Source organism: Macrotis lagotis, chromosome 4, assembly GCF_037893015.1.
Source record: "Macrotis lagotis isolate mMagLag1 chromosome 4, bilby.v1.9.chrom.fasta, whole genome shotgun sequence".
Taxonomy (NCBI): Eukaryota; Metazoa; Chordata; class Mammalia; order Peramelemorphia; family Peramelidae; genus Macrotis; species Macrotis lagotis.
The window spans coordinates 152,510,611-152,531,733 of NC_133661.1; the positions used below are offsets into that span (position 1 = coordinate 152,510,611).

Genomic DNA, 21,123 nt, shown 5'->3' on the forward strand with positions numbered 1-21,123 from the left:
ATTGGGTTGTGGGACCTTGGGCAGATCATTTAAGTTCTGTTTACTTCAGCTTTCACATCTGTAAAATGGACAGCACCCAGGGTGATTGTGAAGATGAAAAAAGGTAATGTTTGAGAGAACTCTTTAGCACAGTTCCTAGCCCATAGTAGGGACTATAGAAATGCTAGTTATTATTTCTATTATTATTATATTTTATTACTGCTACTACTTAGGTTCTGTGACTCCCCCACCAGTGACCTGGAGATGCGCAACGGCCGAGGCAGAGGTAAGCGCATGCGTCCCAACAGCAACACACCTGTAAATGAGACAACTACGACTTCTGACAGCAAGGGGACCAGCAACAGCAGCAAGACTCGGGCAGGGGCTAATAGCAAAGGCCGCCGGGGCAGCCAGAATTCCTCAGAGCACCGCCCTCCTCCAAGCACGACCACTGAGGATGTCAAGGCCAGCCCTTCCTCTGCCAACAAGCGAAAAAATAAACCTCTTTCAGACATGGAGTTGAACTCTAGCTCTGAGGACTCAAAAGGGAGCAAGCGAGTCCGAACCAATTCCATGGGCTCAGCCTCTGGGCCTCTTCCTGGGGTCAAGGTAGAGCCAGCCATCTTAGATAGAAATTGCCCCTCCCCAGTCCTCATTGACTGCCCCCACCCAAACTGCAACAAGAAATACAAGCACATCAATGGACTTAAGTACCATCAGGCCCATGCACACACAGATGATGACAGCAAACCAGAAGCTGATGGAGACAGTGAATATGGGGAGGAACCCTCCCTGCACACAGACCTTGGAAACTGTAATGGTGCCTCTGTCTCCCAGAAAGGCTCCCTATCCCCTGCCCGCTCAGCCACCCCCAAAGTCCGACTAGTAGAACCCCACAGTCCCTCTCCTTCAAGCAAATTCAGCACAAAAGGCCTCTGTAAGAAGAAACTGGGTGGGGAACTGGGTGGGGATACAGATCCGGGGGCTTTGTCTAATGATGGCTCTGAGGATGGTCCCTCAGTAGTAGATGAGACAAGCAATGATGGTTTTGATTCATTGGAAAAGAGATGTTTGGATAAGGACAAATCTAAAAAACCTAATTCAAAACCTGAAAAGATTCCTTCCAAGAGCTTAAAGTCAGCCCGACCTATTGCCCCTGCCATTCCCCCTCAGCAGATCTACACCTTCCAGACTGCCACCTTTACAGCAGCCAGCCCAGGTTCTTCCTCTGGTTTGACTACTACAGTTGTCCAGGCCATGCCCAACAGCCCACAACTTAAACCTATTCAACCCAAGCCTACTGTGATGGGAGAGCCTTTCACTGTCAACCCTGCCCTGACCCCAGCCAAGGACAAAAAGAAGAAGGAAAAAAAGAAGAAGGAGTTAAAGGAACTTGAAAATCCTCTGACTCCTGGGAAGGTTTGCCGAGCTGAAGAAGGCAAGAGCCCATTCAGGGAGTCATCCACTGATGATCGGACCAAAACTGAGGGGCTCCTTAATGGTTCATCAGACCCCCACCAGAGTCGGCTAGCCAGCATCAAAGCTGAAGCAGACAAGATCTACAGCTTTACGGATAACGCCCCCAGTCCCTCCATTGGTAGCAGCAGTCGGTTGGATAGCACAACTCCTGCCCAGCCCATGACTCCCCTTCATGTGGTCACTCAGAATGGAGCAGAAGCTGGTTCTGTTAAGAACAACAGTCCTGCATACTCTGACATCTCAGATGCTGGAGAGGATGGGGAAGGCAAGGTGGACAGCATTAAATCAAAAGACCCCGACCAGTTAGTCAAAGAAGGGGCTAAGAAAACTCTTTTCCCCCCTCAACCCCAGAGCAAAGATTCTCCCTATTACCAGGGCTTTGAGACCTACTACTCTCCAGGCTATCCACAGTCCAGCCCAGGGACTCTGAACCCCACCAGCCAACCTGGCATGGAGAGCCAGGCATTGAAGGTGAAGAAAGATGAGGAACCTGAGAACACTGAGGCAAAAGTCAAGAATGAGAGTTGTGAGGATAAGAAACCCGAGCTGAGTAGTTCAAGTCAGCAACCTTCTGTCATTCAGCAGCGTCCTAACATGTACATGCAGTCATTGTATTATAATCAGTATGCCTATGTTCCCCCCTATGGCTACAGTGACCAGAGCTATCATACCCACCTTCTTAGCACCAACACAGCTTACCGCCAGCAGTATGAAGAACAGCAGAAGCGACAGAGCTTGGAGCAGCAGCAGCGGGGACTGGAGAAGAAGGTAGAGCTGAGCCTGAAAGAGCGTGAGGCTGCTCTCAAGGAGGAATGGAAGCAGAAGCCATCAGTTCCACCAACACTCACCAAGGCCCCAAGCTTGACAGACCTTGTGAAGTCGGGACCTGGTAAGGCCAAAGAGCCAGGGACTGATCCTGCTAAGTCTGTCATCATCCCCAAGCTGGAAGACTCCTCCAAACTCCCCAGCCAGGCAGCTGAGGGACTCAAGGTGAAACTGAGTGAGGCCAGCCACCTGGGCAAGGAGGCCTCAGACTCCAAATCAGCCAGTGAGTGTGGTCGGCAGACAGATGTGGATCCAGTGCTCTGGTACCGACAGGTAATTTGTTGATAGTCTTTTCTTGTGTGACAGCCTCTCTATCCTTCCCCTTCATACCCATTCCTGTTTCTATGTTCATTTTGCCCTGCTGCAAGAATTGCATAAACCTAGTGTCTTTAAGGAGTTATTGAGACCTATAGACCTATTCACTTTTGGTTGGTACTCTATACTTTGAAAGCACTGTCACCCAGGGAGGTAACTAAGGCAAAGATTCAGATTTCTATTATTTGAGGCGGGGTGGAAGAGTGGAAAGAACTGGCCTTGGTTTTTCCACCAGTTTAACTATATAATCTTGGGTAAGTCATTTTGTTGATCTGAACTCTCTAAGTTTGTTTATCTCTATAAACTGAGGGAGCTGGACTCTGATCTCTGAGATCCTGTCACTCTTCAAAATTCTGTGGTTCTCTTACCCATTAACTGATTTGCCCAAGGTCACACAATTTAGTAGTAAACTTGGAAGTAGAGCCAGTTCTCTTGAGTACTAGTCTAATAATCCTTCAACTATACCAAACTGTCTTCTGCATTCAAAAATTCTTTATTCTCATGAATTTGGCCTCCCAGCTTCTGTGAAATGCCTTGTATGCTATAATTCTTCCATTCCCTATTCCCTGCTAACAAAATGATTTAGGAAATAGAATTGAGTCTAAGGACTTGTCTTGCCCTTGAGTTAGAATACCTTTCATCCCCTGGATTAACAAAAGACTAATTTTTTTCCTCCACCTTTGTGTTCCCTGTTCTCACTTCTCCAAGAGAAGGTTAAAGGATGACCCATAATATCTATTAAAGAGGCATCCCTATTTTTAGAAGGTGTTTTCCTAGATAGTCTCCTTTTACTTTACTTACTTGCCCTTTTGCTTCTTTTTCTTGCTCTTTACCTTTGTTTCTTTTCCCTTATCTCTTGTGAGATAAGAATGGAGTAGGAGGGTATGGGTTAAGTTGTAAGGGGAGAAGGCCAGCATATAGCCTTGCTCCCTGTAATCTGGTTCCTGATCTGTCCTTGTCTCTACTCTGACCTGGGCCTGAATCAGGTTTCTCTCTCCCTAACCCTACCCAATCCCTAACCCCTGGTTGTTACAGGAGACAGAACCTCGAATGTGGACATATGTTTATCCTGCCAAGTACTCAGATATCAAATCAGAAGATGAGAGGTGGAAGGAGGAGCGGGACCGAAAGTTGAAGGAGGAAAGAAGTCGAAATAAAGACTCTGTCCCCAAGGAGGATGGGAAAGAGAGCACAAGTGGTGATTGTAAACTGCCCCCCTCTGAAGAGTCCCGTCTTGGGGGCAAGGAGCCCCGGCCCAGCGTCCATGTGCCTGTGTCCTCCCCTCTCAGCCAACATCAGTCTTATATTCCCTATATGCACGGCTACTCCTACAGTCAGTCCTATGACCCAAACCATCCCAGCTACCGAGGCATGCCTGCCGTCATGATGCAGAACTACCCAGGTATGGCACCAAAGTATCAGGTACTATTTCCAGGGAAACAGAAGAAGAGATTTAAAATTGTTTACCTTAGCACAGCTAGGTAAAAGGTATCTTCCTGTAAGGTGCCTCTGTGTTCCCGCTGTCCACCTCCTCCCCAGAGTTGTAGGCTAGAGCTTTCCATGCAACCTCCCTTTCCCAGTTGGAATTTAAGGCCATTGATAGCTAGTTAGGGAAACCTTTTTTCTATTTGATCACTTTCCCTAGAAAACAGGCAGAAATTTGCATTTTGATTTAAGAGGTACTTATTTTTAGCTCATGCAGTGTGCTAGATACTTTGGGGTTCTTAAAAGAAGTAAAAAATACTCTCATCCTTCAAAGTCCACAGACTAAAAATAATCCAATACGTAATTAAAGGTGAACCCTTGTAGTATATAAGTAAGTACTATGGATATTCAGAAAAAAGCAGGGAATAAAGTGGAATGAAGTTTGTGGGGCCCTTCTACAGAGCCTCTCTGTGCTAATTGATTGAAAACACCAGGCAGAAAGTAGATCCTTTGTGAATGCTTGTGGACTTCCATACAACTCATTACCTCCTGATTCCCAGTGCTCTAGGCCCTTGTTGAAGCCACCAAGAAACATCTTAGTCACCACTTTCTTTTACCCCACATACCCCAGTTTGTCCTGGATGATCCATTGTAGCCATACAAACTCATTTTTGGTCAAGACATTTCAAGACAGACTTAGACATAGCCCGATTTTTAAACAGATAAAATACAATCTCTTTGTTCCTTTTTCAAACCCTAACCCTCTCCTAAGAGTTCTTGGCATGGATCCATGGAGCCAAGCCAAATATGAAAACATTACCTGGAGGAAAACAGATGAAATAATCTCTTTGGGACCAGTATCTGTTGCCACTTACAATTTGGGACCAGTATCTGTTGCCACTTAGAATTGATTCTCCCGATGGAGTTTGTTTTAGATAAGCTGGTGTGACTGAAGAGCTCCAGAGGGTTGTACTTTTTTTCCAAGGGAGTTCCTCCCAGGGAAATAGGACAAGCCAGCAGTTTTAGCCCTCGGATTGGGGCACTACCCTGCTGAGGGGCCTGGTTCATCCTCTAGCTCATGGCTATGTTTCTCCTATCCTAGGTTCCTATTTGCCCTCCAGCTACTCCTTCTCTCCATATGGTAGCAAGGTCTCAGGGGGCGAAGATGCTGACAAGGCCAGAGCCAGTCCCAGTGTGAGCTGCAAATCCAGCTCAGAGTCCAAGGCCCTGGACATCTTGCAGCAGCATGCCAGCCACTACAAGAGCAAGTCTCCCACGGTAAGAGCCACGGAGACCCAGTCCCTCAGAGGAAAGATGATCTGAGCTACAATTTAACTTGGTTGACTTGATGTTGGTCCCATCAAGGTTCACCCCCTTTGTTGTGAGGCTCTCAAAAGCCTCAGGATATCAGTGTAGTCCCCAAGCTTCTCCCTCACTCCCCAGATTCCTGCCTGCTGGAAGCGGGAAGTCCCAAATGGCTTTGACATCCCTACAGTTTTGTGCATGCGTGTCTGTCTGTCTGTGTCATTTTGGGACTTTGTTGTTTGCTTTTCCCTACAGATAAGTGAGAAGGCTTCTCAGGAGAGAGACCGAGGAGGCTGCGGGGTGGTAGGGAGTGGCGGAGGCTGTAGCAGCGTTGGGGGAACCAGCGGGAGTGAGAGGAGTGTAGACCGGCCTCGGACCTCTCCCTCTCAGCGCCTGATGTCCACACACCACCACCACCACCACTTAGGGTACTCACTCCTCCCTGCACAGTATAACCTGCCCTATGCAGCAGGTGAGCCGTGGCCTCCCCCTACTTAGCTTTTTACATGCACTGCTAAAATCACTGGCCATTGGAGGTGCCTGCCTGCCTGCCAGGCAACTTCCCTGGACCTTTAAACTTCATGCAGAGCCCTGAAATTTTGCCCAAGCAAGGAGTGGGTTCTATTCTCAACTCCATTACTTGATGCCTGTGATCTTATGTAAGTCACTTAATCTTTCAACCTCTGTTTCCCCACATGAGGAAATTGTATTAGGTGATGACTGAGGTCCTATGTAGCTCTGGCATTCTCTGACAGAGACAAATGGTAACATTCTCCTGAAGCACTTATGTTAGATTCAAACTCCTAAAATATAGACCCTTTAAGTTTAGACAGGATAAAGGACTAGGCTGCCCCAGGACTGGGAAGAAATAGTGCGTCATCCTGTCCTCCATCAACCATTAAAGCTAATGAAAAAGAGTATTGCTTCTTTAATTTACAGGATTTGTTAAAACAAAGTCAAGTAATCCAAGTGGGAAAGGGGAGGTATTTAAAGGTCCTCAGGAAGCTTGGTCTGTAACCCCCTCTCCTCCTCCTTCAGGTCTTTCTTCTACAGCCATTGTTGCCAGCCAGCAAGGCTCAGCTCCTTCACTCTACCCACCCCCCCGGAGGTGAGAATGGTAGGTACTTCAAAGACAGAAACAATAAGGCATGCTTGGGTCTCTAGAAACTCTTGGGTTGGGTCCCTGGCTAGAAAGTAAACATGAGTCATTAAAATTGCTTCATATTCTCAAGAGAGTAGCAAGGCCATATAATGATGTCTTTCATATAACTAAGCTTTGACCAAGCTGTCTGTTCCTAGGGAAAATAACAATGAAAAGTTTGGTGAAAAAATCTACTGGATTTGGAGTCAGGAGCGTCTGGGTTCAAAACCTAGCTTTGCAATTTACAATCTGTGTGATCCTAAATAAGACATATTTTCTATGGGTAATTTTACTACAAGGTTAATGATCTCTAAAGCCCCTCTGGAAATGTCTTCCAGAACTAAAGAATAATTTCTCTGACTAGTGGGAGAAATCTTCATTCCCTTATCTTGTCCTTGGAGTCGCTCGGGAATCCTATGATTCCAACAAAGAACTGTTTTCCAACTGATTTTTTTCCCTGAAACGCCACCTTGTGGCTCTTCATCCAGTGAACATGTATGTCTCCTCTGGCAGGACCTGAAGCTCTGGGATAACGTGGGCTCCGAGGCCGGTGACCCGAGGAGGTGCTGGAGGTGCCATTAGACATCAGCTGAATGGTGCTGATCATCCTGTTGACCATTCTCACGGAGACTGGAGGCAGATCCTCGGCAGTCCCCCTCCACCAGAGCCCTGGACTCCCCGCCCCTCCCTCCTCCTCAGGAGCTGAGAGCCAGTACTTAGCAAAAGTATTTATTCTCTCGGCCGAAGTGACTGTTGTGGCCACGGCCAGGGTGATGGCGTTGGTTGTCATCTTGGGGGCGCTGCTTTAGGCCTGGGGAAGTCACTGCTCCACCTCCTGCGCCCCCTTGTCATGGCCCCTTGGGGGAACACACCCTGGACATCAGGCGGGGCCTGAAGAAGCGTGGCAATCACATCCCAGCTCTCCCACCACCAGACCCTCCAGGGACTGGAAGCAAGCAGAGGAATTAGAATCTCAGGAAAGAAATTTTAGGGCTGTTTTCTCTGTGATTGTGAAAACAAAGTCATCAGAAATGAAGACCCCTTCTCCCTCTGCCCTGTGCACAGCCCAACCAGCACAGGAGCACCACATCCCCTTTCCTTTCTCTACTCCTCCCCTCACCCCTCCCACCCCCGAGGGAGGCCCAGCACCAGCACCTAGCCCACCTACTGGATCCCCCCTGGGAGAGTTGGGGACTAGAGTTGGAGCATTAACAGGGCCTATAAAGTGGAGCCTTCTCCTAGCCTCCCTCCTTTTCAAGGGCCCAATTCCTTTTCCTTTTTTCCATCTTTTTAAGTCCTTAGCCTTTGCTTTCTTCTTACCTTTCCTCCTCCTGTTCCTCTCTTCAGGGGGTCCCACCCTTGTCTCTTCTTTCCTTCCCAGTGCCCAACTCTCAGGCAGAGAAAAATACCATCTCTTACTGATATGGGAAACCTGGGGTCCTTCAGGGGCTAGAAACTTGGAAACCTGCCTTTTCTTCCTAGGGTAGTGCTAGGGAGATGGCCCTCTTGGAGACACTGTCCACAGTCAGCCATCTCTTTGTCCTCATTTAGGGCTCTGCATACCTGCAGCCCTTGTCCCTTTCTGTACATGTGTACTTGATTTTATATAACTCTCTAACCTCCATGTGTGCCAATAGAAGTCGTGTTTATATGGAATACACGTCTGTTTTATAGGGTTGGTTGGCTGGGGGAGGTTTGTCTGACCTTAGGCCCTTAAGAGGTTTCAGAGATTGTCCCTCCCCTTGCCCCTTTGATGGGGAACTCCAGCCAGCACTGAGCCTACTGCCTTGCCTCTGGAAGATGTGGACCACAGGGGCCTGGGGAGTTGTGCTGAAAGGACCGCTAAGGGTGTTGCTTCCAGAGATCCCCTAGGCTCTTGGAGGGAACGTGTTTGGGATGTTTCTTCTCTTCCCTTCCCTCTTGGGCCTCTGGTAGAGGCCAGGCTAGGCTGGAGAGAGGAAGGTTTTTTGTGACCTGAGTGCCAGAAGCAAGCAGCTGGGAATAAGAAGCTGGCTCTGACTCATAGGGTAACAGGGTCATTGGGGCAAGCACAATACCCAGCTGAGGTGGTTTTCTAAGAATTATGGAGATCCCTGGAGGTAGATGGGGCAGTCAGCCCACAGGGCTTTCCTCTTTGGGGAATCCACACCTCTCCCTTAGACCTAATTGGGTACGAAACCACCTTCCTCTGCAAAGCTGCTATTTTCAGACCTCATCACAGGCCATCAAGCAGTCACCCTCTTCCCCTAATTATTCTCCCTACTTTATACTGCTCCCAATAGGCTGTGCTTGGAGCAGTGACTTCCCTTCAAGGAGGCTACTGGACCTGGATCCAGGTCCCTCCCCTGAGACCAGCCACCACTCAAGAGCCCATTCTGGGGTCTAGTCTGCATTGTAACTTCCCAGGCTGCTGTGGGGTTGAGCCAGTGGCCCATCTCACTGTTCCTGTTTGTTTTTAAATATTGTTGTGTGTTTTGTATCTGTGACGCTGCCCTGCAGCGTGCTCTGTACATAATGTAAAGAGGAATTGTTTGGAAATTGTTTGGGGTAGTTTTTTTTTTTTCCCATTGGGCGGGTATGGCCCCGAACTCTTGCTCCATCTGTCTCACTCTGTAACATGGAGACGAGGTAGCTGGTGGATCAGTGGGATGGGCTCGGGGGTTCTTCAGAAGGGAACAGCTTTTCTATTTTCTATATCCTTAACTAATTCCTTGATTCCTGTTGTCCAAGACCTTCCACCACTATCAGGAAGGGCTCAAAAGAAAAGTTAGCAGCAAAAGCGAGCACCCTGCTTCTTCCCATTCCCAGACCCCTGGCCCTTTGCCACCTTAAGCTTCTCTTCCTCTCCTGCTAGACACACTGTAGTAGTTGGTATGAGGCTGCTAACTTGGAGGCAGAGTAAAATGAAACTTAAGTGGAGGATTTGCACTCCTACCTCAGGCCTCAGGACTTCTAGGCACAATTGGGACCACTCGGAGACCCATTTCATGATGAAGAATTTCCCCCTTAGGAAGTGGAGAGGAGCCAAGAACCCAGGCCAGAGTAAAGATACTGCTTATTGGAACTCCCATTGAAAGGCTTGAAAATGCTTTGAGAAGCTATGAAGGGGGGAAAGGGGAGGAGTTTTAACAAGGCCTTGGACCTGACCCTAGCCTATCCATCAACCTGAGGGCAGCACTGGATTCCCACTTGAAATGAATAGGGTTGTGATTTGAGGTTTAGTCAGTCTTTCCATATCCCTTATGTCATGTCCCAGCTCTGCAAGACCCCTAGTTAATACCCAGATAAAAGTACCATACAAAGGGTAATATAGAAAGAGTGGTTAGTCTGAGCCCTTTTTCCCCCACTCCCAAGACATGGTAAGGGAGACCAGTAGGGAAGTTTGCAGAGGGATTAGAGGCCTGTTTCCTACAAGCTTTGAGAAGGGAATTCTCCATGTTAGCTACTGCTCTGCACTCTCCCACCTCTCAGAGAGTTTGACCAACAAACATAGCAGACCCCCACAATAAATGGGCCCTAACTTTGGTATTTGTGGTGGTACTGGGGAAACCTAAGAACTTCCGTTTAGCCCTTAGCAGGGGACTATTCCATGATGAACCCCCTCCCCTCTACCCCTTCCCCCCAACCCAGGCCCCTTTAGTCAACTCCTTTCCCCAGTCCAACTCTTTGCCATGGTATTCAGCCCATTGGAAACAGGGTAGGCCTGGCAAGGAGAGGCAGTGTTGCTGTTTATAGCTTGTTCCATTGGAGTTGCTCTGTTGGGTTTGATTTCAGTCTTCCTGATTCTTCCCTTCTGTAAAGTGTACATTACCAAGTTCCTTGTTTTTTATATATATATAAATATTATATATATATATATATATATATATATATATACATACAAACTGTGCTCTTTTTGCCTTTGTACATTCAGGCAAGAAGAGAAAATAAATCTTTTTAAGAGACAATCATAAACCTGTGAGGGCTGCTGGTTATTTCTCCCAAGTGTGTGCCACAAAGCTACTCTCAGCTGCTACTACTACTGTTCCCCAAACTCTTTCATCACGCACACTTGCATGTTTGGATCTTCATGTCATTTGATTCACATTCATAGCCTCCTCTTATAGTTGGTGGCAAAGCCTCCAAAGCTTTGGGTGGGTCAGTGCAGATGCTCACCTTTTCCTACTCCCAAAACTTCTCCCACCTTCTTTACAACTTTTTATACCTGTAGGCCCCAGCCCTGTGAGGTGCTGTGGGGCATATGGGTACTTGGGTACATCCCAACTCTAAGGTTGTGACAGTGGAGATTAATTTATGATGCTGTGCAACTGAGAACTACAATTTAGATTATTAATTTTGGGGGATAAGGAGCTCTTTGACTTTTGCGCTGATACAAATATCTAACCCATGGGGCAGCTCTGATTACTGCAGCCCAAAGAATAACTTAGCTGTTGCTATAGTTGTGTCATTCAGAACAATATCTCAGGTCTACTGTAAAGAGCAGCTGACAGTTAATAGTGATCAACTTATTTAAAGTTTAGGCTCAAGTGAGCACATTTCCCAGTGTTTTATTTCCTCTATGGCTCTTTCCCCTAGTTAACCAACCATGTTAGAGATTTTAATTTTTAAAAATATGACCCTGTTCATAATTTTAAAATTAAGTTTAATGTCATGTCTTCAGGGAGGGAAAATTTTTTTTCCCAAAAATTGCTTAAAGGTGTGGCCCTTGGTTAATTTTTTTTTGAGTCAGTGGCCCTCACAGGAAAAAGTTCCTTATAATTGCCTCAAAAGGATTGCCTTACCTAGTGTACAAAGTTCCATTATCTAGACCTGTATTGTGAGGAGCCACCAGAAGAGGGCAGCAAACTCCTGAGAATCATCTTCACCCAGGCCCCTTTCTGCCTGTCTTGGGAAAGATTTGAGTCATTGCTACAATTCCTGCCTATCTCTGGTGGTACTGACTCCTGCGTCTTCCCTTGCCCCTACCATAATTCTCCTTATTTAGGCTTTACAGCCTCAGGTATGGGTTTAAGTTCAACTTAGTGGTGTTAACTACTAATCCTTGTTAAACTGTCTTCTCTTCCCTCCCCCCCCCCCCCCCCCCCCCCAGTACTGCTCAGCCTTTAGCTACTGCCCTCAGGGTTTCTTTGAGTAAATTTACTTAGCTCTAGCCAGATCTGTGCCTTCCTAAGTCAAAGCAAGTGGCTTCAAGGCCATTTCCTGCTCTGGCATTATCTTTCTAGATAATGAGCATCAGGCCCAACAAAAATTAGTTATGGAAAAAGGAAATACAAAGTATCTCAATTTCAAGCTAGCTATTGGAGAGCAGTACTCAGAAGGCCTAAACCTAACTTGGAGCATTAGACAAGTTCCAGGAGATGGGGGAGAAAGTTCATGCTAGTCTTGGGAAAGGAGAAACATCAGCAAAAGATCAGTAGAGGGAAAAAGGAATTGCAAATTAAGCTAAAATGGGCTCTAGGAACCAGCAGAAGCTGCCTTCTCCTTTGAACACGTTTAGAACTTTTCTTTCATTGGGAGGTCCCCCTCTAAGCAGCAATGGAAAGTCATTTAGGCTGTCTAAAAGCTAATCCTTTAAAGGCAGTGATTCCCCACAGGAAGAGCAAGCCACTAGGAGTTAAAAGCCATTCCCCACAGGGTCGCCTCAAGTGACACTAAAACTGCCGTGTCACTCCAGGGAATTACCTAGTAATGAGTTCTGGGCCCTTCGAGTTTTGCAAGCACAAATGGTACCCTAGAGAGCCTGGACTGCAAGGGTAGGAGGAGGCCAGCTCTGTAAGTGGGTACCATGTACTCCCCCTTGTCCCTCCTCCCAACCAGCAAGTCATTCTTCATTGTTCTGGGCCATCCTCTGACCTTACTAGAAGCAGCACAAGTCTAAGAGTCACTTTTAATCAGTAGCAGGTAACACTGGCAGGAGAAAAAGAGACAAAAGCAACCACAACTTTAAACCAGTTTAATGACACAGTAACACAACACACTCTTACCACCCCCACCCCACCCCCAAAAGGACCAACCCAGTTCACCTGCTTGGATTGGTCAGACTAGCTATCTCCCTGCTCATTTACTTCCTCCCCTCCTCAAGAACAAGCTGTTAAGGGAAAACATGGGGGCAGGCCACTTCTCTGCCACTTATTCCCTTCTACTTTCCCCCTTTTTCCCAGATTGTGTAGGGCAAAGGACAGGCAGGCTCTGCTCTGAGGAATCAGGAGTGGGGGAGGAGTAGAGTAGTATGTCACCCAGCCCCAGTGAATAGTTTTTCCCTGCTCCCAGGACTCGGGTTGCTTTCTGAGCTTTCCAAGCCTAGAAAGGAAACACTGGGATCCCAAGCCAGCAGCCAGGGGTGGAAACCCCCGGTGCTGGCAAAAGAACTAAGAGCCAAGAAACCTGGGCTCTAAATAGAAGTCCTGATGGTGGGAGGGGAACCAGAATGCCCCTTTATCAAATGCAGTGGTAACACTGAACAGACTAAGCCTGCTTAACCAAAAACCAGGATAGCACAAAGCTGTTAAAGAAGGGTCAAACTAGAGACTGGGGGTGCTTACTCCAAGGCAAATATATGTAATGAAGTGTCATTTAGAAAAAAAAATTCGCTACATCTCAAGGGATATATCAGGGGCCATCCCAAAGGACCCCCAGAAGTGATGGGCTAAAGAGCAAAGAGAGATACACAAATCTTTAAAACAAGAAAGCCCAAAAGCAGGGGGACTAGAGCCTTACAGTGATGCCCACCAGCCCTCCGTGTGGCTTGCCCTGTGCCTGGACGGCCCCTTGCTACAGGCAATGCTCTCCCCTAGGCTAGGGTATACCACACAACGCAGTTTAAAAAGCTTCTAATGCCAGTTCATAAACATCTTCATTTACTATTGGTGATTACATGTGGATAATATGTTTATACTGTTCTTTATGGAAAACACATTTCAACGAGTCAACTCCGAGAACACAATTAGGAGACCCTCACCTTGAGCCCTACAGCGTCCTTCCCCTGGCAGCGTGGAGCCCCCTCCACCCCAGGGCTGCCTGACCCTCCCCTAGTCCCCTGCTGTGGCTCCTGGTCAAAGTGGCCTCCTCCATTGCATCTAGTCCTCGTCAGATGAGTTCTGGTCCAGGGGGTAAACCATGAACATCACGTCTGGCCTCGAGGGGACACAAGGGTGGCCTGGACGCACAATCTCAAAGCCCAGAAAGCTGAAGGTCTTCAGAAGTGGAGCTGCAAAAATGGAGCACAGAGGGCACTAGTGAGGGATGCAGAATGGGTGGTCTCCTCCCCTCTCCCTCCTCCTCCCCACCCAGGCTCATACCAAAGGAAGACTGAAGAAGAAATGTCTAGAACAGAGAAGTACTTCTCATGTCTTCCTGGTACAGCCTACTAGGATCCCCCACGTCTTTTTTCCCCAGAGATTCTAAGATTTCTCAAAAGCCACTCTTCATCCCCCTTTCAACCCTAAAGCCCGCTGTCAACTAGGTCTTTCTTTGGACTCACTCTGGCTGCTCACCTCTGTCCTCTCGGCCCTTCCTGAAGCAGATGAAGACATAGTTCACTTTCATCTTCTCTTCAGCAAACTCCAGCAGTGCTAACAATCTGCAGTGGATGGTGCCCAGAGGGTATTAGTCTTGGTCAAAGGCCTACAACTCCTAGGACCATCTTGATGAGCTATGTAGGTTCTAGATTAAGGCTCCTTGTTTAAGGCCCCTGGAAATTCTTAGGAAGATTATTAGCTTGAGCTTCTGAAGTACAGGGAGAAGAGTGAATTCAGGAAGAAGGCAGGAAGGATCAAATCCCACCTCCAACATGGCATGAATGAGTTCATTTTCTCATCTTTAAAAGAGGAATGGTACCTATCGGGTTGTTGTTGGGCTCACAACATTCCTATTACTATTCCTAAATATGATTATGTATATAAAGTGCTTTAGGGACATGAAAGCACTGTATAAATGTCTGCTATTATAATTTAAAACCTAGTTGAATTTTGATGATAGTAAAATAAATAAATTACTTCATTTTGAAGTAAAATCAACCTCTCTGGAGAGTTCAGCAGAAATCTCAGACCTGAGACCACCAGTAGCCCTGCAAAGGTGCTTTAGTCCCTGGGACTGTCGTGAACAACTTGGCAATTGCAGAAAACTTAGCTCCAGTCCATTGGATCTACCCAATGTTTCGGAGCAGTAGTGTCAAAACTTATCAACATCAAAGACAGGTCATTAAGGTTTTTGGCAGGGATATGGTTGGTGTGATAAGGATCTATTTTAATTATAACTTACCACAAGGCCCATGTTACTGATTAAAGAAAACACAAGACAATAAAGATTGGAAACCCAATACTGGGGGAAGAGGGCTAATCCCAGACATACAGGCTTCCCCCCTGGACAAATAACTGCCACCTACCACATCACTTCCAAAGTGCAGCTGGAAAGCCACTCACTCCTTACCCTTCTTTGCTCCCATCAGCTAATAATCCATCAGGGATTTCCACAAACAGGCTCTGGCTGGACAGGACTGCATCCCAGGAAGAGACTTTCACCTCAGTGACCTCATACTGGAAGTGGACAATGTGAGGCTTCCCATCGTGTACTGGGAGGTCCTGGGTCACAGTGAGCTTCTCGTCCTAGAAGGGACATCAGGAAAGAGGGCAAGGTAGAAGCTATTCTAGGGACCCCAGTATCCTTCCTCCATCCTACAGCAAATATTTACAGAGAGAGAGATCATCTTGGCCAAATTTTAAGTAGAACAGCCAGTAGAAGGGATAGTTTCAAAGAAGAGCTATGACCAATCCAAATTAAGCTTTTGTTCAGTCCTCTCAGTGTAGCCAAGTGCTTCTCCTTGGGGAGAAGGAGCTAGAAACTTTTGAGGGAGCCTTCATAACAAGACAATGGGATTAGAAGAGAAAGCTTGAGCCCCACAGATAGGTTAGTGATGTTTAGACATAACTGGGTCTCTCTCCTGCAGATGGGGGCCAAGGATCCACAAGACTATTAAAAGGTCCCATCACAGCTCTTCCAGAGGGTCCCAGACCCATTCAGTCACCTCACCTGCCCCTGCATCTTCTAATCCCATGTTTAGTTAGAATATAGCCAACAGTCTTTTTTTTTTTTGGAGGAAGTCAAATTTTCAAAGAAGGGATGGTACAAATATAAGAGTTACAGAGAAAGGGATCTTACCATCAATTGGATCCTTGCAAACAAGTCCAAGGCAAAGGATAACAGAAAACTACAAGGTTCCCCTGGATTTGTTTCCATTTTGGTTGACCTGGAGTCAGTTTGGCTTAACCTTATATCGCATGTTGGATCCTTTCTTCAGCTCTGCTGGTTTTCTTTTCAGGAAAAGCAGGTGGGTGAACTACTACAAGGGCTCACTCTGTGTGGTTTTTTTAGGGACATGGTTTTGGTTCCTATTTTTTCATGATCCCGTATTATTCCTCTAAGCTTTGACTGGAGCTGCTTTTGTCTTTGTGACGCGTATTGGTAATAACACCAGTCCCTGAAACTGTTTCTAAAATGTTGGCTAGTAAACAATGAAGCCCATTTAATAACCTCCCACATTTAGAGACCTCCTTACCACTGAACTGACCCAACACAAATTCTCCCCAGCAGAAGGATCAATACTCCTAACTATGGCAGCCAATATATCCAACCTGGCCACCAGCTATCTTGGAAGTTAACTTTTCCTTGCCTTATTCAATTTTAATATAAAGAAACAGACTTGACAGATGTGGTTTCAGCCCTCAAAAGATTAACTTGTTGATAGCATGACAAGAACACAGCAGAGCATAGAGTACCTCTGGATCCAATCCCTCCCAATCCATTTCTTCAATGACTTCCTTACCTTATATATTAGAGCTGAGAGAGAAGGATCCCTGCCGCCCCCTCGCCCACCGGGGATCTTCGACAGTGGGTGAGGGGCATCAGGAGCACCACAGAGGCCCTGGAACAATGTGCCTGCAGCACTGAAGCTGGGGACAGTTACTCAAAGGTAAAATATTACTAGAAGACAGAAGAGGTGAGAGAGAAATGAGGTTAACTCAAAGAATTACATGACACTTTGACCTATATTCTACACCCCCTGAAAATACTCATACTTAAAGCTCTCATACTTAAAAATTTTAAGTCAAACTAAGCCATTTTCTTCCTTGCTTCAACCCTGGTTGCCAGCCCTTCCTTTTTTGGGGGGAGGAAGGGAGTAAGGCCTTGAGGAAGTCGAGCTTCCTATAGAGGAGAAGGGAGGCCCCAGGAAAGCCTGGAACACAGCCAAGGGAGACTGGCTGGAGATGCCTGACCAGAAGAGCCACATCTCTGATAAACAAACATCTACAAATAGATTTCTCAAAGGGGCAGCCAGCTTTCAAGAGGAACTGGATCCTGCCTCTTGCATGGCAGAGACAACTGAAGATGGCAGGCCCAGCATGCCCAAGAAAGAAAGGATTACAATATTGCTATCTGCTGGGTGGCTAATGGATAGAGCCCCAGCCCTGGAGTCAGAAGTCCCTGAGTTCAATTCCCACCTCAGACACTTAATAATTGCCTAGCTGTGTGGGCCCTGGGCAAGCCACTTAACCCCATTTTTCTTGCAAAAACCTAAAAAAAAAAAAAATTGATATGTGCTTAAGTGTTATTACCAATACGCGTCACAAAGACAAAAGCAGCTCCAGTCAAAGCTTAGAGGAATATGGGATCATGAAAAAATAGGAACCAAAACCACATCCCTAAGAAGAGCTAAGTACTCATTACCAAGCCTCCTCACCCAAGCCAGAGAACAGGAAGATAAGAGCAAGCAGACATCACTGGCCCAAATCACCTAGAAGACCATAAGCCAAATCAAAATTAAGAGCTGAACTTACAGCCAGCCTAACAGCTCCACACAAGACATCTGATGCATCACAAAAATTTGCTACTAGAACCTGGGTTCCCTCGATCTCCTCTACCAAATTCTGACTGAGAGTATGCAACAATGGTAGAATAAAAGATGACTTTAGTGGCTTGTGGAGGAGGGGGAAGGGGGAATCTAATCAAGCTTAAAACAACTATATACTCATGGGTAAATTAAAAGATTAAGCATAATGGAAACATTGGAAACCTGGAATCAGGAGATCTGAGTTCAAATCCTGGCTCTGTAACTTAAAAGCTGTGTGAGTATGGTTGTCATTTAATTTTTCTGAGTTTCAGTTTCCCCATTTGTAAAGCAAGATTTTATTAAATCCTTGCACAACCTACTTCATAGAGTTATTGTGAAGAAGTAGCTTTATATACAATAAAACATAAGTTTAATGGAAGTTATTAAGGATGATTAAATAGGAATACTGCAGCAAGCTGAAAGGGCTGGATGAACCTGTATCTTTCAATGTCATGCAGACTTCTGATGAAATGGACCCAGAATCAGCCCAAGTGCTTTTTTCACAACAAGCTGGATGACTCCTTCCATCAATAGCTTATCTTAAAGCTATCAGGTAGCTAGGTGGCATAGAGGATAAAGGAAATGGCCTTGGATTCAGGGGTACCAGAGTTCGAATTCAGTCTCAGAAACTTACTAGCCGAGTAACCTTGATAAGTCACTTAACCTTAACTGCATCGCATCCAAGACCATCTCGTCATCCTGATTCATATCTGGCTCCTGGACCCAGATGACTCTAGAGGAGAAAGTGAGGCTCGTGACTTAACACATCACCCCCTCCCTCAAATCCAATTCATATGCTTGTTGTGATGTCACCTCCCTGATATCATAGTTTTCTTTGAAAAAGAAGAACAAATAACCTTAAAGCCAGTGGTCATCAGGTCAAGCACAGGCAAGAGACAGGCCAAAGTTCTATACACGTGCCACATGACCATTGGACTGGCTGCCTGTCCTCCCTGAAACCCTTAGCACAAGCTATTGAAAACTAAGACGTAAAAATGCTAACCAATTCATGTGAAGAAAAGCAGTTTCTCATAGTGTCTTCTGCCTCACTTGAAATTGCATGATACAGTCATGCCTTTGTGTTAGATTCAGACTCTGGAAATGATCCCTCAGTTCCCAAAACTAAGTTTTAGTAGAACCGACATGTAGTGAGTGTTTTTTTTTTTTTTAATCACTACCAGTTGGGTCACATCCCAACTAGGCCTGAGAAAATAGGAGCCAAATTCTTCAATGACATAGCTTCACTCAAGATCTAAAACCTCAAAAATTCAACTGGAGGGCAGAAATACATCTGGAAAACGTAATTTGGAAAGACTGATAGATATCAGTGAACAAAAAGTAATTTGGTACTTCAGGAAATCATCCTTCCTTCAGGCCAGAAACCCCAAGACAGAGTACAGCCTAAACTACTCAGACTGAAAAGGGTATGGCAAAGCACTCTGCTACAGACTTTTCTCAAGAACATGGCTACTTTCTCTTGCAGTCACTGGAATATTATGATTGCTTCCAGTTGGAGCCAATGTTTTTAAGGGACAGAATAATAGAATAATTCTCCTGCTCAAGCAGGAAAAAATAAAGCAAGTTAATGCAGTAGACACAAAACTAGATTCAAACCTCTTCCTTCTCTCTGGGTCACTTAACTGTGGAACTAAGCAGTCACTAGGAAGTTATCTAGATTTGCCTGTAAAACTAGATGACTTCTAAGAATTCCTTTACCTCTAAACCTGTAATATAAGATAAGACTCTTCCCCAAAGCAATGAACCCCCATAATACATGATCATTTGCCATTCCTGAGGGAAAACACCTCTGGCTCAAACTGAAAGTCCCACAGGAATGGCATGTACAGTTTATCTGTCCTATTGATGCAATTGATGTAGGCAACCTGGATTGGGGTATATTCAGGTATTAAGAAAGATAACTTTTTTTTTTCAGAAGTGACCCAAGAGGATGGAATTTATAGAATGTCAAACTGGAAGAAATCTAAGATCATAAAATCTTATCCCTTAACTTGATAGATGAAAAAAACAAAGGCCCAGAGAAGTAATGTGAAACTTGTCCAGCTCCCCACCTTCAAAAGACTTTTTCTAAAAAAAAATCTTTGACTAGTTAATCTATTTCAACAACATTACAGTTTTAAAACTGGAAAGGACCTCAAAGTTCAGCTAGTCCAATCCCCTTATTTTACAGATGAGTAAACTAAAACATCCTAGAGATCCTCCCTGTTCCCCCACCAAAACTGCAGAAATCCTTTCCTAGCCAACCTGAATGGCATGGGCCCCACCAACTCACAGGCTCAGCCTGAACACTGATTCTCAGTGTTCAGAAGTTCAAATTGGCAAATAATAGTAATAATAAGGCCAAACCTTTTTAGGTTCAGTCCCTTTGTCCTTTAGTTTTATGAATTCTCTATTCTTTAAATAAACATGAGTTTTACACCATGTTAACAAGTCATTTAGTTCACTTCTCTTACTGTAACTTGAAGATGGCTGAGAACTATCCTGGAGATTCTTCTCTCCTCCTCCACACAATATCTCTGTGTGAAGCTTGCTCCAGAGATCTCTCCAGAAAGCCAACCTCGGGGAAAAAAAATATTTCAAGCCCCCCACACCAAAACCACTTCCAGTTTCCTAAGACAAACAGCTATGGTTTTAGATAAACTACAACATGAAAGATCACAATTAATAATTAATTCTCTTTCATTATATAATGGATCTGCGTTTTTTTCCTCTTTCAAAAACTATTTTCATTTCTAAAATAGACTTCAGTTGTAATTAAATTTAGTAGCAAAACAAATATAAGGTCATAAAAGCACCCCACAATCCTTTTTTCTGCCATTATTAACTACAGTGTTCCAAAGATAGTTATGATTAAATATGGACAAGAGGGACTATATCATAAACTGTGATTACTGAATATAGGAAAGCTGCCCTGCATAGAACCCATACCTGGTTAGATTTCACACATGTGAGGGGCAGAGCCAAGATAGTGACAAGAGAGGATCCTCTCTTAGGCGCTCTCATAAAACTTCTAAACTAAGGACTTTAACTAAATTTTCGAGAGACAGAACCCACAGAGGGACGCAGTGAGGCAGTTCTACTCAAGGTAACCTGGAAAAGAGCAGAAAGGCTCTGCACCCCGGGTTGGAGGGGTGGCCCGCCAGAGCCAAAGAACTTCAGCCTCCCAGAGGCGGCCCCAGGGCGCTGGGAGCCACGGCTCATAGCAGCAGGGGAGTTCCCTGAGCTACACCCTGGGGAGCAGAGCGCACAAATTGGGGGAACAGTGGGGGACCTCTGCAAGAGCGAGCACATGAAGCCCAGCCCTCAAAGCACACAGAGAACAGAGTGGCCACTGCATTCCAGATCCAGGAACCAGAAACAGGCGGAACCAGTAAGCAGGAGCCCCCAGGGCCTGAGCCCATTGAGCTGAGGGAGGGGGAGTGAAGAGAAACTGTGAGCTGGGTCCTCTGCCTCTGGAACAGGACTCTGGGGCTCTGAACACATTCAGATCCTGATCCCAGTCTAGGGCCCCCCCAATAGAAAAACAGGGCCCCCAACCTCAGCCCCGTGGCAGAGGGGGGCGCTTATGGTCATTCACAGACCAGGAGGGAGGACAGAGCCTCACACACTGAGACCCTTGTGGGAGTGTCCCAAAAGCTCAAGAAGCACCCCAAAAACAGGCTTAGGTTGGGAAAATGAGCAAGCAGAGAAACAAGAGGAAGACTATTGAGAAATATTTTGCCTGTGATCCCAAGAAGGATCAAAATACTCA

At 45.9% G+C, this 21,123-nt stretch overlaps 2 protein-coding genes across 8 annotated transcripts in view; one reads left to right on the forward strand and one right to left on the reverse strand.

Moving 5' to 3' along the window:
* Positions 1-11,502, forward strand: part of ZNF609 (zinc finger protein 609) — a 241,562-nt gene extending 230,060 nt beyond the window's left edge. For 5 of the 7 annotated variants that reach the window (XM_074234387.1, XM_074234385.1, XM_074234389.1 and 2 more), the window contains exons 4-9: positions 213-2,556; positions 3,634-4,000; positions 5,126-5,301; positions 5,584-5,800; positions 6,367-6,445; positions 6,983-11,502. In XM_074234387.1, the coding sequence (XP_074090488.1) occupies positions 213-2,556; positions 3,634-4,000; positions 5,126-5,301; positions 5,584-5,800; positions 6,367-6,440 (3,178 nt within the window). In that variant the 3' untranslated portion in view covers positions 6,441-6,445; positions 6,983-11,502. The remainder of the gene's footprint in view (positions 1-212; positions 2,557-3,633; positions 4,001-5,125; positions 5,302-5,583; positions 5,801-6,366; positions 6,446-6,982) is intronic. The other 2 variants (XM_074234383.1, XM_074234382.1) reach the window with 2 other exon arrangements.
* A 1,807-nt stretch (positions 11,503-13,309) lies between these two features.
* Positions 13,310-18,044, reverse strand: OAZ2 (ornithine decarboxylase antizyme 2). Its single transcript, XM_074236217.1, is given in 6 exon segments — positions 13,310-13,676; positions 13,963-14,048; positions 14,897-15,072; positions 16,290-16,370; positions 16,372-16,447; positions 18,019-18,044. Coding segments are annotated over 6 exon segments (576 nt in total). The 3' UTR covers positions 13,310-13,545.
* Between the last annotated feature and the right edge of the window lie 3,079 nt (positions 18,045-21,123).